This window comes from Tympanuchus pallidicinctus, unplaced genomic scaffold (genome assembly GCF_026119805.1).
Source record: "Tympanuchus pallidicinctus isolate F22 unplaced genomic scaffold, pur_lepc_1.0 scaffold37, whole genome shotgun sequence".
NCBI classification, from domain to species: Eukaryota; Metazoa; Chordata; class Aves; order Galliformes; family Phasianidae; genus Tympanuchus; species Tympanuchus pallidicinctus.
In genome coordinates this window covers 97156-114069 of record NW_026294755.1, presented here as the reverse complement: position 1 = coordinate 114069, position 16914 = coordinate 97156, and the positions used below count along the sequence as shown (strand labels likewise).

The 16914-nt window shown below is 52.3% G+C and overlaps 1 protein-coding gene across 5 annotated transcripts in view; it reads left to right on the top strand.

Annotated features, from left to right (window-relative positions):
* Positions 1-16914, top strand: part of KANSL1 (KAT8 regulatory NSL complex subunit 1) — a 68436-nt gene that overhangs the window by 10033 nt on the left and 41489 nt on the right. For all 5 annotated transcript variants that reach the window (XM_052699472.1, XM_052699475.1, XM_052699474.1 and 2 more), the window contains exon 2: positions 4673-6059. In XM_052699472.1, the coding sequence (XP_052555432.1) occupies positions 4756-6059 (1304 nt within the window). In that variant the 5' untranslated portion in view covers positions 4673-4755. The remainder of the gene's footprint in view (positions 1-4672; positions 6060-16914) is intronic.

The following is a 16914-nucleotide window of genomic DNA, read 5'->3' as shown; positions in this document are numbered from 1 at the left end:
CTGGTGCTGGTCTTGCAGGGTTGGGGCACAGCAGGGCCACTGGCCAGTGTGGCCATGGAGTTTTGGTAAGAACATTTGCCTGCCTTTGAGTAAAGGTGCCTGGAATAGCAGCCGGCGAATGGAAGTGCATCTTTAAAATGAAGAGGCAATTGTGTTTTTTTGTTTAACTTGCTCTCAGAGCCCTGAGTTCAGGTTTTCATATTTCCTGGGCAGTCTGCCCAGATTACACGAAAGAAAAACAAAATCTCTCTGATACCAGCTGTGGGGGGAGACCCAGATTTCATAATTAAAGCTTGTTTTTGGTCTTTGGGAGTGCTGTCACACTGCTGCTTTCTGCAGACGTCCCATTATTTTCTTATACCGTGCTGCTGTTTATTTGACTGTAGCAGGCAACTTTGCTTGGAAGCACAACTCAAAAGCAGTGAGTGTTTTATCTCCAGGTGCTTTATTTACCTGCTGAAGCTGTTCTTGCTTGTGATTATTTGACTTTCCAGGCTTCTGATTGGGGAGATGGCAGCCAACCTTGCTTTGTGGCTTTTGCTTTTTTTTGTTTTCTTTATGACATCAGACGGATGAAACCTTTTCTGCCTCCAATTATGCAATCGATGGGTTTTATTTCTATCCAATAAGGTTTGGATGTAATGCATCATTGGAGGAAGAAACTTTGGGTCACTTTTTGAAGTCGCCAGAAAACCCCGCAGCTTTTGTGGGCCAGCAAGGGAAAAGCAGCAGCTTCTAGTTTGGTCTGGAGGGCTTTTGATTGGGAGCAAGGGCTGCAGAAGAGGACGGTAGGTGCTGATGTCTCATGGATGCACATTTTAGACGCAGGAGATGTTTCTGTGCATGGGGTGTCAGCTTGGGTTGTTGGGTCCCTGCGTTTCTGTGGGCTCAGATGGCATCTTCCAGTGTCAGAATGAGGTGTAGTGAGGGTTTTATTCCCTTTCCTTCTCCCCATTCCTGGCACAAGGCGCAGGAACAGGAGGTGTTGCTCAGTGGCTTTGGATGGAGACGTGGGGATCTCTCGGTGGGAGCAGTCCCAGCACTGTTGGGCACTTGATGAAACCAGCCTGGAATTTCACATACGGACGTCAGGGGTTGAAACTCGATGGGGAATTCAGCTCTGCAGAAATCCAGGGGACGCAGCTCCAGGAGGAGGCAGACGCCGCTGCTGCTGTGGGCCATGGGGGGAGCGCAGCCCACGGGCTGCAGGCTGGGGGTTTCCTGCCTGCACGGAGGTCCCCAGTGCTGCTGTTCCCATTGCTGGCGGCTCTCCTGGTCTCCCTGTGAGCCTCCTGTGCCCAGTCCTTTCTCCTGAAACTCCTCTCACAGAGAACAACAACTTCCCACGTTCTCTCCAGGCCCGCGTCCCGAGGGTTTGCGCACCGTCAAAGCCGGTTCTCCTTTTGGGGCTTAGCTCTAAAACCAAGTTCCAGAAGCAGATGGTCTCTAAGTCGGTGTGTCAGAGGAGGGCTGTTGTGGGGCATCGTGACCTGGTGGCTGCTGGGGAGGGCAGTGTGACTGTGTGTGAGGACCAGCCCTCCTCCTGCCTCTCCAAACGGCCCAGCATTGCCTCTGTGCTTTGCTCTGCTTGCAGAGGGTGATGGTGGGAAACACAGCATCAGTGGAGGTGAAGGTGATGTGGCTCTGTGGCTGAGGACAGCTGTCCCAGGGCTCTGCTCCCTCGGTGGCCGTGTGGGGCTCCTGAGGAAGCGAGGGCAGCCAGGCGAGCTGCCATTCCCCTGCTTCGAGCTGCTTGCTGGAGCCTTTCATCTTCCCTCGGTTAATTAATGCTAACTGCTTTGGCAGTGCTCTAGTTTTAAATGAAAAATAATAATGATAAAATAAAAACTCAGTGATGCGCTGGTGGATTTTGGGGGATGTTGTGGTGAGCTCCAGCTGCCCCATTTCTGGGGGGATGTGTGCAGTGGGACCGGAGGCTTCTGCTGCAGGACCCACAGTGGTCCCAATTCTCGCCCCTGGGGTGGGGGGTGCAGGGAAAGGGACCTGCAGGGTGGGCTCACCAGTCCTGTTGGAGGCCCAGGGCACACAGGAGGTTCAGAACAGTCAGGTTGTTCTTAGAATGATGGTCAGAACTCTTGGAAAGCTCTCCGAGTCCCCCAGGCTGTGTCCACACCAATGACCTGTTCCTCTGTTCCTTCTCCCTGTGCCCACCTCCCCTCAGTCCTCAATGGAAATTCCTGGTGCTTTGAATGGGGGATTTAATAGCAAACGCCTCACTCTGCTGATATCCTTTCCCCCAAAGCCTGGTCCCAAATGATCGTTAGTGTTTCTTCCAAGGTCTGTTGGTAATTCAGTGCTGCCTAGCGCACAGTTTCCAAGGACTTCAGTGAAACGAATATACACGCAGTGCCTTTTGGAGGTCATCTTTCAGCTACCAGAACAAAAACTTACTAAGGGAGCCTTTCCAGGCTTCGGAATTACAAATGCTGTCCACAACACAGCGAGTGCAGGGAGGACTGCGCTGCCTTAGTGGGAGGGCTTTCTTTTTAAAGCGGCTTGCTCACCCAGAGGAAGAGGCAGCACGAAAGTTTTGCCTTCCGTTTTCTACTTCTCTTAATGCAGCTGAAGTTGATGACCTACAAATTCGCTCCGGAGCGCTTTTCAGACTCAGTGAAGTGGCTGTGCTGGGGAGGATGGCTGTGCTGTGCACCAGGCAGGGTTGCCGTGCTGTTTGGCTGTGGGTGTTTCCTAAGCCGCTCTCCCTATCTTGCCTTGTCATGGTGGCAAAGAGCAACCATCCAGGACCTTCCTTTGCAGGGCAGGGCGACGTGGAAGCGACACTCCCAGCGTGTGTGCTTTGGTAGGACGCTGAAGTGGGGAAGTCCTTTATTCTGCTGCTCTTTTTTTCCCTCCTGTCCCAAGGGCGTTTTAGCTACAAGTGGAAAGTTCCCTGCAGGTTCCTCTTTGCTTTCTGCTCTGATGAGTTACTGCCATTCTTTATTTATGGGCCCAAGTGACGGTGTAAAAAGTATTTTCAGTGCAATGGCTGTTAAATTTTTAAGGTATGCAGTGTTCTTGTTCAGAGAGGGTAAGGTGTGTTGATGGCCAAGCAGGCAAGGTTCTGTTGGAAGGGGCTTCAAGGCCTCATCTACACCTGGCATCTCTGTTGCTGTTACAAAAGCTTCAGATCGTTGTTTATCAGTTCCTCTGAGCGTATCCTTTCTCCCCCATCTTCTCTGCCTGTGTCACGTATCGGTGGGCTGGGCAGCTGGAAGAGGTCTGAGATGTGGACCTGGTGAGTCTTAGCAGCGTATCTGCAAGTGATTTCATCTCTGCTGGTCTTTCTTTGGGAGACAGAGCCAGGTTTGTGTGATGGAGAATTGGGCTTCTCTTGAGTTGCTCAGATCTGACTTGAGAGCAGCGTTCAGATCCCACTTGCAGGAGGACAGTGCCCATCTCCCAAGATTTGGAGGCCCGAGAGGAGGAGGATGGAGAGGGCAGAGAAGCGGATTGGGATTTAAGCGTGGTTCTGTTGGCTGGCTTAGGTACCTGCTGACTCTGGGGAGCAGCCCTGGTGCAGCCGAATGAGGCCCAAACCAAACCTAACTGCTAAGTTTTGCTCATTCACCATCTTTAAACTTTAGGTAGCCCTCACTTATCCTATAAAATGCTGTGTTAATTTGGTCATTGGGGTGCGTTAATGAGCAGCTACAACAAGCTTATGCAAATTTATGTGAAGTTAGAGGATTGGCATATCAGGCAAGGCATCAGTGCAGTTCCTTATTGTTAAATTGACATTGGAATAGCTTGTGGAAGTACTGCTCAACTTCTGCAGCACAAGGAGAATGAAGGGAGTGCTGTACTGACAGAAAAGCCTGTCCTGTGGGTGATGTGAATGCTGTTTGAGCAGAAACAAGAAGGCATTTAAGGGGCTGTCACTCCTTGGTGACAAAGAAAGTAGGTAAATGACCAGGAACTTGCTGTCCAAAGGAAAAAAAAATTGGAGTGTATGTGAATGAAGTGTCTTTGGTCGTTTTTCGTAACTGATTTGATGCCTTTCTGTTATGGTCAGTGCAGAACTGCTCTGTCATGGTGTGAGTTAATCTTTATCCACCCCTTTTGAAAGAGAAATAGGAACAGCTAACACTGGAAATCACCTGGCCTGCTCGGAAATGAACTTCTGGGAAAGTAGGCTTCATGCACACCGGGGAGCTGAGTTCCCTGACATCCTTCAGTGGGTTTGCCAGAGGATGTGGAGTTGTGGGGTTTCTTTAGCCGCTGGGAGTTGGAGCAGATGGAGTTTTGTTCCCTTCAAGGCCTTTCTCTCATGTGTTGCGATTCTCGTTTCTCACTGCTTCCACCTGAGTTGGCAGCAGTCGTAGTGAGGAGTGTTATGCAGACGTAACGCAAGGATTTTAAAGCAGCTGGTGAGCTGTGCAACGGGCGATGGACTGTGGTACTGGGGTGGAACCGGTCCTGAAGGCCTGGAAGGATGTGGGGCTGCTCAGTGGCTGCTCCGGGGGATCCTTGGAACCCCGGTGCCACTTCTGTGTTCGCCTGCCTGGTGGCTCTGCTGGGTGCAGGGCTGCTGGTGGCACGGGGAGGATGCGCTGCACGTGGGAGCATGGGGTCAGCGTATCTCGTTGCTATTGCATTGCTTGCCGTGCTGAGTGCGGAGCTTAACCTTCTCTTTCTCCATCCCTTTCCGCAGGCTGTCCTCGGGAGAGGCAGTGGGAGGCAGTGGAGCTGGCCTCGGCACCGGGAGAGGCTGGACTTCCCGTCTCTCTGTGCTGAATGGCTGCGATGGCGCCCGCTCTCACTGACGCAGCAGCTGAAGCTCACCACATCCGATTCAAGCTGGCTCCCCCGTCCTCCACCTTGTCGCCTGGCAGTGCCGAGAGCAACGGCAACGCCAACAACATCCTCCTGGCTGCCAACGGCACCAAAAGGAAAGCCATTGCTCCGGAGGATCCCAGTTTAGATTTCCGAAACAACCCCACGAAGGAAGAGCTGGGCAAGCTGCAGCCACTAGTGGCCTCTTATCTCTGCTCGGATGTAACATCTGTCTCTTCAAAAGAGCCTCTGAAGCTGCAAGGAGTCTTCAACAAGCAGACAGTCCTTAAATCTCACTCTCTCTTATCTCAGTCCTTCTTGAAAACGAGTGATCTGTTGGGGAGGCAACCGGTGTTGGAATTTACTTTGGAGAATCTAAAAACAATGAGTACTAATAGCCAGCCACCTCTCCCACAAGCGCCTGTGAACGGCTTGGCCAAGAAATTGGCCAAAAGTACCAATTCAGACCATGAAAACTCTAGTGCTCTGAACGGTGGGAAGTGTGCTTCTCCTGCTGCTGCCCTCCAGGGCGTTGACTATAATGCAGGAGGTTCTGAATTGGGGGACTTGAAGGCCGGGTTGACCAATTGCACTCTTCCACACAGAAGCCTTGATGCGGAACGCACGACTCCTTTTAGCAATAATAGCACTGCAAACAAATCTTCCCTTAATTCCACGGAGCAGCAGCAGGTGCTGGAGGGTGGCAGTGGAGAGACGAGGTTGCCTGGGGTTGGCAGTCACTCGGAATTTGGGAGCGGTAAGTTGGAGGAGCAGAAACCTTCTCTGTCGGCCGGCCATCACAGCGCCCTCGACTCCGAGATGAGGACGAGGGCATTGCTGAGAAGGCAGGCAGACATTGAGAACCGAGCTCGAAGGCTGCAGAAACGTTTGCAGGTGGTGCAGGCGAAGCAGGTGGAGAGACACATCCAGCAGCAGTTGGGCGGCTTCTTGGAGAAAACTCTGAGCAAGCTTCCGACTTTGGACCCTGTGAGGCATCGCAGCCAACTGATGTTGACCAGAAAAGCAGAAGCAGCTTTGAGGAAAGCTGCGAGTGAGACAGTTACTTCGGAAGGCCTGAGCAGCTTCTTGAAGAGCGATTCGATATCGGAAGAACTGGAGAGATTCACAGCCAGTGGCATGGCCAACTTGAGATCCAGCGAGCAGGCGTTCGACTCGGATGTCACTGACAGCAGCTCAGGAGGCGAGTCTGACGTCGAGGAGGAGGAACTGACCAAAGCAGATCCAGAGCAGCCCCACATACCTCTGTGAGTAGCAGTCGTGCTTTGCTTCCTTCTGGCAGAGTGAGCTGAGAGGTGGCAGGTAGAAAACCTGGGTGTTACAGGGATGTGTTTCGATTGAAGCAGGAAAGGTTAAAACTGGCGCGGTGTGACTTGTGGCTGCTCCCTAGTTCAGCTCTGAGGATGTTCTTCATGCCCCCAGTTGTGTTCTAGCAGAGCAGTCCTGGACACGCTGCCTGCAGCAGCTGGAGCAGCAGACCCAAAATGCTGTAAGCAGTTGTGTCTGGTTGCTTGCTGGTGCATTGGACCTGTCCCCTGAAACCTTTGTCTCTTCACAGTGGGAACCTTTGTTGCAAACCAAAGCAGAGTTCTGTTTTGTTTTGTGTTTTGTTCAACTGGTTGGGGGAGAGAAAAGTCTCTGCAAGGGTTTGGTCTGGTGGAATTGTGAAGTGAGTGTGGCATCTTCATTTCTGAGAGGTTACTGGTGGGAACCTTCTTATTTGTGAGTGGCATTAAATGCTGACAGCAGCCTAATGTGGTGTTAACTGGATGCTGTTTGCATAAGTATTAGCTGTGAGTTTGTGTGTGTGGAGGAGGGAAATCATCATCAAGGAGAGAGGCCTTGACAGGTCAAGGAACAGGAGAAATTCTTCCAAAGAAAAGCATTTTTCCCTGGGAGAGCTTATCAAAGTTGTCAGAGCAGATCTCTGCAAAGGCCGTGCTCTGTTTCGGCTGTGTGAAATGCTGCTTGCAGCTGTGCTCAGCCTGTGGAGAATGGCTGCCACTGACTGTAAGCTCTGCAGCCCAAATGGGCCTCTCTGGAACGGGGCCTTATTGGCACCCCCCCCATTGGGGGTTTGCTCAGATCTCTATGGAGGATTGGATGCATTCTGATACCTGTTGTCCAAAGCGATGCTTGTGCTTGGTCTGTACTGTGACAAATTCTACTGAGTGATGCAGTGTGTGCTCACTACCTTGAGCATCTCCCCAAAAACCCACTCACGTGGATGAATGCTGATCAACATGATGCATATTACAGCTCTCAAATACTGAATTCTAGCTAAACTTCATTTTGGGTTGTTAGCAATTCATCTGGGATGAATTTCTGTATGGCTTGGGCTTGTGTGTGCTGGTTGGACGTAGGGGCACTCTGCCCTCGTGCTGTTGGAGATGAGTTCAGTAGTGTTACTCCTGCTTTGTAATGCCTGCAAGCTGTTGGGATTAGTAGCAAAATGGAGTTTATTACTACTGCAGTTACTAGAGGCAGCATTTGACAAAGTTCTGTGTCCAAGATAATATTAAATTTCCTATATTATGGGCTCGTGTGTTGTCTAGCAAAGTGAAATTTCCTTGCCACTCATCCTAATCCCAAGTGGAAGCGTGGTATTCAGAGACATGATGCGTGAAATCCTGTGCTGACTTCTCTGCCCTCTGTGTTAGTCATGCCTGTGCGTTCCCCAGCCCTCTTTAAAAGCCAAAGATTTTAAAGCCAATAAAGAGTGCTCCTTCTGCTGTGTGCGGTGTCACAAGCTGCTGTGTGTGCCTGCTGGCACCCAGGGCAGGCCCCCCAACCTCCTTCCAAGTTGGTGCCCGTGGGTGTTCAGCATTTGCCTTTGCAGCGTCGACTGTTGGCACGAGCGCTTTGACGTTGGGTCTCGGGAGCCCCGGTGCTCTTGGGGCTCGATGCACATTTGTGCTTGTGACTGGAACTCGTGGAGTCAGCCCTGGGAGCTGGTGCATCCCAGCACATCTAAATAGCCTTCTTCTCAATCAGTCGTATGAGCTGGGAGACAGGAAGGGGAAAGGCTGACTTTTCCACTGGGAAGCTGCCTTGGGCAGCTCCTGGGATGTACAGAAGCATTGTTCCACGTTTGTGGGAGTGCAGAAAGCCAAGCCTTGTTGCAGGGATGCTCGAACGCAGCTGGATTTTGCAGCTAGCTGAATTTCCTTATTAGAGGGAAGACTTTTTTGATTGTGTTTATTCATAGTTCCAATAGCAGGCAGTATATCTGGATGGTGCCTAAAAACTTCTGCCTCATCCCTTGGTTCTGTTCCTGGCTGCTCCTTCCTTCCCCCAGGAAACTGGTTGGCTTGGAGCTCCCTAGGCAGAGCAGTGCTGTGAGTGCTGCCCTGCAGCCTGCTTGCAATAAGTGACTGCATTTCCTGTGGGATCCAAGTAGAAGCATGCAAAAGAAACAAAGACCTGTTTACATCAAGCTTAGATAAGAGCTGACCTTTGAGTTTTTCTGGCACGGTGGCATTCCAGAAACGGCATCTGGTCAAGGACAGACGTGAAGCATTTGTCCTGCTGTGTCCTGCCTGCTCCTGCCCGTGGAGCAGGGATTGCATCCTTCCAGCAGAACTCAGGAGGTCCTTTGGAGCGCTCCCAGAGCTGCTGCCTGGGAAGGTGCTGTCACTGAGGCAGATAACCAGGCCGTCGTGTAATGCATAAACAAAGCAGGGAGGTATTCGTTACACCTTTTTTGGGAAGCCCTGCCAGCCCTGGGCTTGGTTTAATAAGGCACTCTGGAGTCTCACGCAGCTAATGCAGAAAGAAAGGGCGTGCAGGTTGGGTTGCTTCACAGTGCATTTACACTGAGGTGGATGGGGACCACCGCACGGTTTCATTTGCTCCCGGATTAATGATCCACAACCACGTGTGTCCGTAGCAGCTGCCTTCCTCAGGCTGGTTTCTTTGTGTTGCATTTGGCTGTGGATGAGTTTCATCAGAACTCTGCAGCTATTTCTGGCTGATGAGTTACCTGCGTCAGGCAGCCCTGTGCTCATCAGCTGGGAAGCGATCGGTGAGTTACCCTTGCAATCTCCAACCTGGGGCTGAGATTCACAGAAAATATTCCTGAAGGATGGAAGGAAGTCCTGGATGGGAGCTTCACTTATTTAGTTCAGACCTCTCACCTGGCGGTTGCATCAAGCTGCCTGGGGCGAGCTGAGGGCTTCACTGACCAATTGCCAGCAGCTCTGCAGGCTCAGGCAGTGCCCTGGGTGCAGCCTGGTGGTTGCAGTGCCTGCAGTCAGGATGCTGGAGCAGGGCTTTGTAATTATCCCGTGTCATAGTGGGAAATCCGAGCGCCTTCTGCACTGCAGTGTTGCAGTGAATCACTGCACGGCTGGTGTGCTGGCTCCTCCCTGTGCTGCCTGGCTGGGCTTGGAGGTAAGGAAGGAGTTTTGCTCCTGGGCATGGCACCCATTGGTGGCTGTGACCGGTGCATCAGTTGGCTGAGCAATCAGAATTCTGAAATTCTGGTTTTTCTCCCTTCCTTTTGTTTTCCACGTGTGAGTGAGACAAGGTGGCCCCTATGGCCAGGCCTGTAAATAACACCTCTGTGAGAGTGGCAGGGGGCAGATCCTGTGCTGCACACTGAGGAAGCTTTCCCTGTGGATCACCGACGTGTTCTGCTCTCATTTACTTTACTGCTCTCATTACAGTTGTCAGTTCATCTCTTCATGACATTTTGTCACTTCCTGGCTCGTGCTGACGTGGTGTGTTTCTTATCCTTGATTTCCAGCTGTGTTTGTAGGTCCTGGCTTCAGCACTGCTCCTCACCCATTTGTGAGCATCTCTGTGTCAGACCTGAATTGCTTGCAATCCCTTCTGCTCAGCAGCGCCGTTGGTTGGGGTGATGCCCCTCAAACGACTTTCACCTGGGGAGGGGGGGAGAGAGCGAGCAAATCCTGAGCTGTGCTTGCTTTGCATGTGAAAGCAGAAGAGCAGAGAGCAGTTCATTGTTCAAAAGCGCTTAATCAGGTATCCAGAGTAAGTAGGACACTCTGCCAGTCCCTGTTGCTTTTAAGAAAAGAGGGCACACGAGAACACTGCTTGGAAAGGATGGTAAGGAAAAATGAGTGTTGTTTCTCGTAGAAATCACGGCTGTGCGCACCTTGTAGAGGTGCAGGGGATGCTGAGCTGCTTGACTTTATCCCAGCTTGGTCCCTGCCGTATGCAGGGTTTGGGTGTCTGCTCAGTGCTCACGTTGCTGCCCGCAGAGCTCATTATGGTAGTGCTGGCTTCCATCCTAAGGGGAGTTTGATGCCTTGGGTTAAATATATCTTTCTGGGCTGAAGTTGTGTCAGAGGGGGAGGTCATAAGCAGAGGGTGCTGGGCTCAGGGGTGGAATGCAGCAGAGCAGCTTCCTTGCAGCATTCTGAGTGCACTGGAGGCATGCTGACCTGCAGGTGCTGCCTGGAGCTCCAGCAGCAATCCTTTGGGGTCTGGCACTACCTGCACGCTTTGTCTCTGCAACCCTGACCCAGCGGGGCAGCGAGGAGGAGTGGGCTCTCCCTCAGATGTGGGTGATGCGTCGGACGGGTTTGAATAAATATTTGTGGACTTTTCATTGGAATAAATCCATCGTGGCATCTGAAGGAGCAGAACAATGTTTGTGAATGCGGACTGGTGTTACAGGACTGGCGTGGCAGCTTGTCTGCTTTCCCAGAGCCTCCTGTGAAGCTGCAGTTAGCATTTGAGCGAGGGGCAGGGGCCCTGTTTGGAGCTGATCTCAACTGCTGAGCTCTGAAGCACCCGTCTGGGGGATGGAGAGCCGACCTGGGTTGTGTTGCACCACAGCTGTAAGCGCAGAGATGCGTTTCTGTCCTCTCTGAAGCCGATCCAAGATGAAAAGTGGCAGCACCTGGCATGAAAAAGTGGAGGAACGGTAAACGTGGGCTTCCTTAAAGAGACCGCAGAGGTGAGCTTTGCAGATGTGCTGCTTCTCCCTGCAAGACTTTGGCTTTCATTATGCAGCAGCGTTGGCTTCTTTCCCCCTCCTTTGTTCTCCCTTCCAGCAGCTCCTTCCAGCCTGGGAAAGCATTTCTCTTTCTTGCCCCCCCCCTCCCCCAACTTTTCCACCCTGGCTGAGAGCATCTCCTTCCCAAGGCTTGGAGAGCTGCGTGGCTCTGCTGGGCCATCCTTGGAGACAGAGCTTAGACCAGATGGAACTTCAGCACCAACCCGGCTCTGACTTGTTGTGTTTCTGAATGAAGGGACAGACAGACAGACAGACAGACACGTGCCTTTGCCCGTTTGTGGTCTTAGTGGTTAGCGATTCAGCCAGGAGGCAGAAGCAAGCTGCCGTTGGGTCAGTTGGAGTTGCCTGTCTGGGTCCTGTGCTTGTGCTGGTTCCGTTCTCCAGCCTGAGCTGCAGTTCTGTGCCTTCGCACGACTTTCTGATGTGCTGCTGGGCATCGATGGGATCGAACTGTTTTGCTTGAGTAACATCCAGCTCTTCTTTCCGCCCTGACCTTCTCTGTGGTGAGGTTGCCTTTTGGACGAGCTATTTACAGGAGATACCTGGCACAGGCTTCACGTGGCCGCCCAGCACCGCGGGGCTGCCCTGCTTCAAGAGCGTTCATTTCAACTGGGGCAGTTGCAGAGCCGTGCAAGTGCTGAGAGCTTCCATCTGCTGTTGGCCTGTCTCAGGCTGCTGCAAACAGCCGTGTGTGCATTGAGAGCAGCCCTGCTGGGCAGCATTGAGAGCAGCCGTGCTGTGCAGCGTGCTGCAGCAGCTCGTGGCGCTGCTGTGCCTGGGGGGGGGGGGAGGTGGAGGGTGGCTGCATTGAGGCTCGGGAGCTGCCAGGTGAGCACCTTGGCAGATGGCTGCGTGCTTTCCCTCATGTGCAACCATGATGTGGGAGCTGCAATACGAGATGTTCCCTGTGATAATGGTGGCGGAGTTCGGCCGGCGCGCCTCGTGACGCCGCTGCTGGAGTGGATTAATTGGTGCTGTCTTATGAATGGCAGAGCGTGCTCTGTCCTCAAGCACTCCACTCTGTAACATATTTGATCTGCTTTAGAGCTCCAGCTCTGTTAGATGCATGCATCCCCGCAGACTTTGAGCTCTCACGCTTGCACAGAGGACGTCCCTGCAGTTGCAGCACCAAACAGTGCTGTTGGAGCTCTCAGTGTCACTTCACTTCTTGCAGAGCCTCCCAGCACGCTGGGCACACGCTGGGGTTGCCTTGGGAGATGTAACTTCATTGGGCTGCTCGTTTAACGAAACGTTCTGTGTCTTAAAGCAGTGCAGAATCACTGATGCCACAGCAGTGACTTATTGGGCTCAAAATGTTTGGTCACCAAATTAAAAGAGAGGAATAAGGAGCACTGAGGTATCCCTGATGCAGCAGAGCTGTAGGCTTGCATGTGTGACGTTTATTTTGCAGTTTCCATAGTAACACACAATGACGTAGAAAATGTTGCAGGACTTTATTTGTATGAGGCAGGACTTTATTAATGGAGGACTGTGAACCTGGGGGGGGGTGGAAGCCCATTGTTGTGCTGTCATTCACTGTCCAAGGCTGGGCTGAACGTATCTCACATGTGCTTTTTCACCCCAGCCTGCTTGCAGCTGGAGCTTGCTTCCGTCTCTAAGGATACTGGGTTAAATATTTGGAGCTGCCACCCCCGTTGTGTTGGTGGGGTTTTCTGTGAGTTGAGCTGGATTAGAGCTGGGATGGCTCCATTTGGGTGTCTTTGCAGCAGAGGAGCTCATAGGGCTTTACAGGCACTCAGCAGTTAGTGCATTCCCTGGTGGCTGCTATTTAATGACCAATATTGAGCTTTTGCTGCTTCGGGGCTGATGATGTTACACTGCATTACCAAATCCAGTCCACTCTGGAGCAAGAAGCAAGGTCAGGTTTTTTTCTGCTCATTTGTTTTTAGGGGAGAGTTTATAGAAGCCTCAAAAATGGATTCTTGGAGAAAAGAAAGGCCTCAAAGAGGGGAATTTGTGCGTGTGTGCCTAATGAACGTGGGTTTGAGTTGTGTGGTCGCTGCCCAGCTGGGGGTGGAGGGCAGCAAAGGGTTTGGGTGACCTTGCAGGTAAATCGCCTGTAGGAACCCAGCAAGAAATTGCTGGAGTCCAGATTAGCTTAAACATCAATGCATGAACGTCTCACTTCCGTGTGTCTTATCTTTGGCTCTCTGTTATCAAGTTAGTTATTTAATCTTTCAACTGCGTTAGGTATTAAGTCCTCCGAGGCAATGCCTTGTGACGGGAAAGCTGCTGCTGGCCAGGTGGCACGCTGTCCTCTTCTGTCCCTATCAGCAGCTCCCTGCTTTAGTTCTGCCCATTTAGTCCCTTGCAAAGCAGCAGCTCTTTGTGCTGGGATGCTGCAGGAGCTGCTGGCATGCACGTGCCTCTGGGAGCTGCTTCTCGCTGTGCCATGCGAGTAAAGGCACCTTGCGTTGCAGGAAGGGATCAAATATTACAGTGTCAATGCTTTGCATCCTGGTAGCGTTTTCTTTCTTCCCCCCCTCCCCCCCCCCCCCCCCCTTCTCTCCTATTTGTATCTGGGTGGCTGAAGCCCTGTGGCTCTGTGACCCACAGCAACTGGCCTTGGGAGTGCTGGAGGAGGTGAGTGCGTGCCAGGTGGGTGCTGCAGCTGCATTGGCCACAGGTGCCTTTCCTGCACCTGCTGAAAGGGAGCAGTGCAGCTTCTGTGCAGCCCAAGCTGCGATGTGCTGCAGCCCCCTTCCATCCCCTCTGTGCAGAGCTTCTCCTGCCCCACTGCTCCACCTGCCCGCATGCTGTGGTCTGGGTGCCAGGGGATGGCTGCTGGGCTGTAGGTTTCTGTTTTTTGGAACAAAGTGAGCCAGAATAATGGAAAGTGTGAGGTGGCAGTTGCTGAGGACCCAGGCTGAGCTCTTGCTGTGCTGTTGGGGGCAGCTGTGTGTCCCACCGTGCCATGTTCTGCCATGGTAGCGTGGCTTCAGTGCAAATCATAGCTGTGCTCAGTGTGTGGGGTGGTGGCAGATGTGGGGAGGCCAAGGCTCTGTGTGCTTCCAGCTCTGCTACAGCTTGCATCTCACCGGCCAGGAGGAGAAGATTCCTTTTGAGCAACTACTGCCATTTCTAGGCTGGGACAGTAGCACGAATAAAAACCACAACGGTGAAGTCTGCCTATTTTTGTGTGAATCGGAGCCCTGCTCCATGTGACTGCTGCTATTCCAGTGCTGGCTATTTCAGAAAACCAAGACAATCAGCCTTCTGTGGGGCTGAGCTCTGAATGCAGAACGCTTGCAGGGCTGTTGCTCCACGTACGACGTTTTGTGGCGCTGCCTTTTCACCGTGTCCGACTGGAACAAGGGAAGGATTCTGTGCTCCTGCCCTGTCGTGGGCTGCTCTCCTGTCGTGTGCAGCTGATCCTGAATGCCAGAGGGAAGGTGCAGTTTGTGCTGACACAGCAAAAAATAACTTGAAGCAACGGCAGCATCGCTGGGAGGGCTTGCGAGGCTTCAACCGCTTCTATTTCAAGGCAGATAAATCTGATGCAGATTAGTCCTAATTGTCATCACCTGAGTATCATCATTTGACTTTGTGCTGTCAGCATGGGTCAGAGCCTTGCCTTTCAGATGAAATAACTCAACCTGAGGTGTAGGCAGCGGCGTAGAGAAGATCCTCCCTGTGCTGATTCATGTTGTGCCCGAGGGCAGCGCTCCTATGCAGCCTCTGGGTCACCCCCTCCCACCCAAAGCACCTTAACTCCTTGTGGCTTAAACCTGCTTTCATTCAGTCATGCTTGTGGAAAATCTTAACTGAAAGCTTTGGTTGCAGACTCATGTATTAGATCTTAAACTGCTTCACACAGCGTGTAACTTTGCTTTCTTTACAGCTGCTTTTTCAGTGTGCACGAGCAGATCTCTGAGCCTTTAGAGGGTGAAGTTCCATCTGTGTCCAGCTGTGGTGGTGATGAACGCCTTCACCCTTTGCTGGGAATGCTGCCTCTGTCCTGCAGCCCCTCCTGCATTAGAATCATAGAATCACCAAGGTTGAAAAAGACCCACGAGGTTCACCCGGTCCAACCATCCACCTGTCACCAATAGCTCTCACTAAACCACGTCCCTGAGCACAACCCAAACATTCCTTGAACCATTAGCTGTCCTCCTGCACGAGCATCCCCATCTCCTGTGTGTAAGGTGTATCGCTGCTGCTAATTCTCCTTGTTTTGGCTGTTGGAGCGGTGTTTATTTTCAAAACAGTGTCCTCTGGAGGAGCAGAGAGCTCTCATGACCCATCTGAGTTGTCATGGCACAGCACTGCCTTGTCCCTGTGCGTGTGCTGCGACCAGGTGTGCATCAGTTATGTTAAGTGCCTGAAACCCAACGCTGCTGGGCTGGGTACAGGTAAGCCCTGATGGGATTAGCTGCTCTGCAGATGGAGCTGCTTGTTTTGCCTGCTGTGAAGTGAAGGTGAGCTCTGGGACAAAGGCACTCCGTGATAAACCTTAAGGAGAAGCGACTTGATTCACGTCTTCTGGTGGCCATATGGAGAAAAAAAAACTGCTCAGAAACCCCAGTAGTTCTCAGCAGAATGCTGTATGAATTCTCCCCTCCCCGAGGGCAGGAGCTCTGGGTTTGCTGCGCTGGCTGCACTGCGCTCCGCTCCCTGCTCCCATCCTTTGCATGGCACAGCGTGGATCTGAGAGCTTCTGCCCTCAGTGGTGCAGCTCCCAGATCAGGTAGGGGACGAGGGAGACCTGCTGGCACACAGTGCAGATTTCAGGATGAATCCCCAGCACTTGGAGCTGTGATGCTTGCACAAGACGTCAGCGCTGTCGTAGCAATGACGAAGCAGACCCTGCTAATGAGAAGCTAGCTGCTGCTCTGTTACTGGGGGAATCTGCCATAGGAATCCTCTTTATTGTTGTGCTCTGATGTTGTGGCATCCCTCAGACCCGCTTTCATCTCGCTCTCATCTGCCTGCTCACAGCCAGCTGCACCCGGAGCTGTGTTAAGGGTTTGCTGTATGGAATTTGAAGCGTTTTCCCCTCCCTTTGGAGCTTGCTGGGGGGATGTTTTCTGCTCTGAGGGCTCTGTTGGAGGCATTGGAGTTCCCAGCAAGTCAGAGTAGTGCTGGTTGGAGCCGGGGGATTTTGGTCCAACAGGAAATACAGGGATGTGTCTGTGCCTGTCCCACTGCCCTTGAGAACTGCTGACCTGGTGCAAATGGAGCATTAATGGAAGTATTGGAGCTCCCCGTGTCTCGCTTCGTTTCTGAGAGTTACTTGTCCAGAAACATCTCTTATTTACGTAGCTGATGCTTGCCTGGACAAAGGAGGTGCTGAGAATTGGTGGTTTTGTCCTTAGTGGGGCTTACATCGTGGCTTTTCACAGCAGTGCCACAGCCCTCAGGGACTGCTTGCATCCCTTTGCGGCCCGTATGGGGCTGAGAGTTGAGCAGCAGCTCCTCCTGCCTCCAAAGGGAACATAAAGAGAGCAAGGAGTGATCACAGATTTTTGTAATTGCCTGTTAGCTCAGTGCTGGCTGGGCTCAGTTTGAGAGTCCTGGCATCGGGCACAAGAGATCGCATGGTGATTTTAAAGGGGAAGTTTCCCTCTGTGCTGAGATCTGTCTCACTGGGGTGGAACATTGCGGGCGGTCCCAGCTGTGTGTGCTGAGCAGCAATGCTGGAGCACTGCGTGGCAGCCCATGGGAAGATGCCTTGTCCCTCCCAAAGCTGGAAACCCTCTGGGTCTGGGGGAGGGAGAGCACAGAACAGTTTAGCCGTTCATCCCACGTGGCCCTTTGGACCCTTGGAGGCGATGCAGCAATCGACTCGCAGTGGATTGCTCTTTGTTTCTGATACAATTACTTTTGTGTTGGCTTCTGTTGTGAAACGCTTGGCTTCAGAGCTCTTGAATGCGTTTGAAAACTTAACCATGTGTTTCAGGCTTTCTTCTGCCATGTCTGACTAACATCAGAGTGGGTCAGAAGAGCACTGTCCTAAAGCAGTGGGGCTCAGGACCAGCCCTGACCTCCCCACCATCACCACTGGTCCCACTCATGCCATGGCCATCAGTCACAGCGCTGTGGGCGGCAGGTTGTAGAATCATATCAATCATAGGATCGTAGAATGGGTTGAAAAG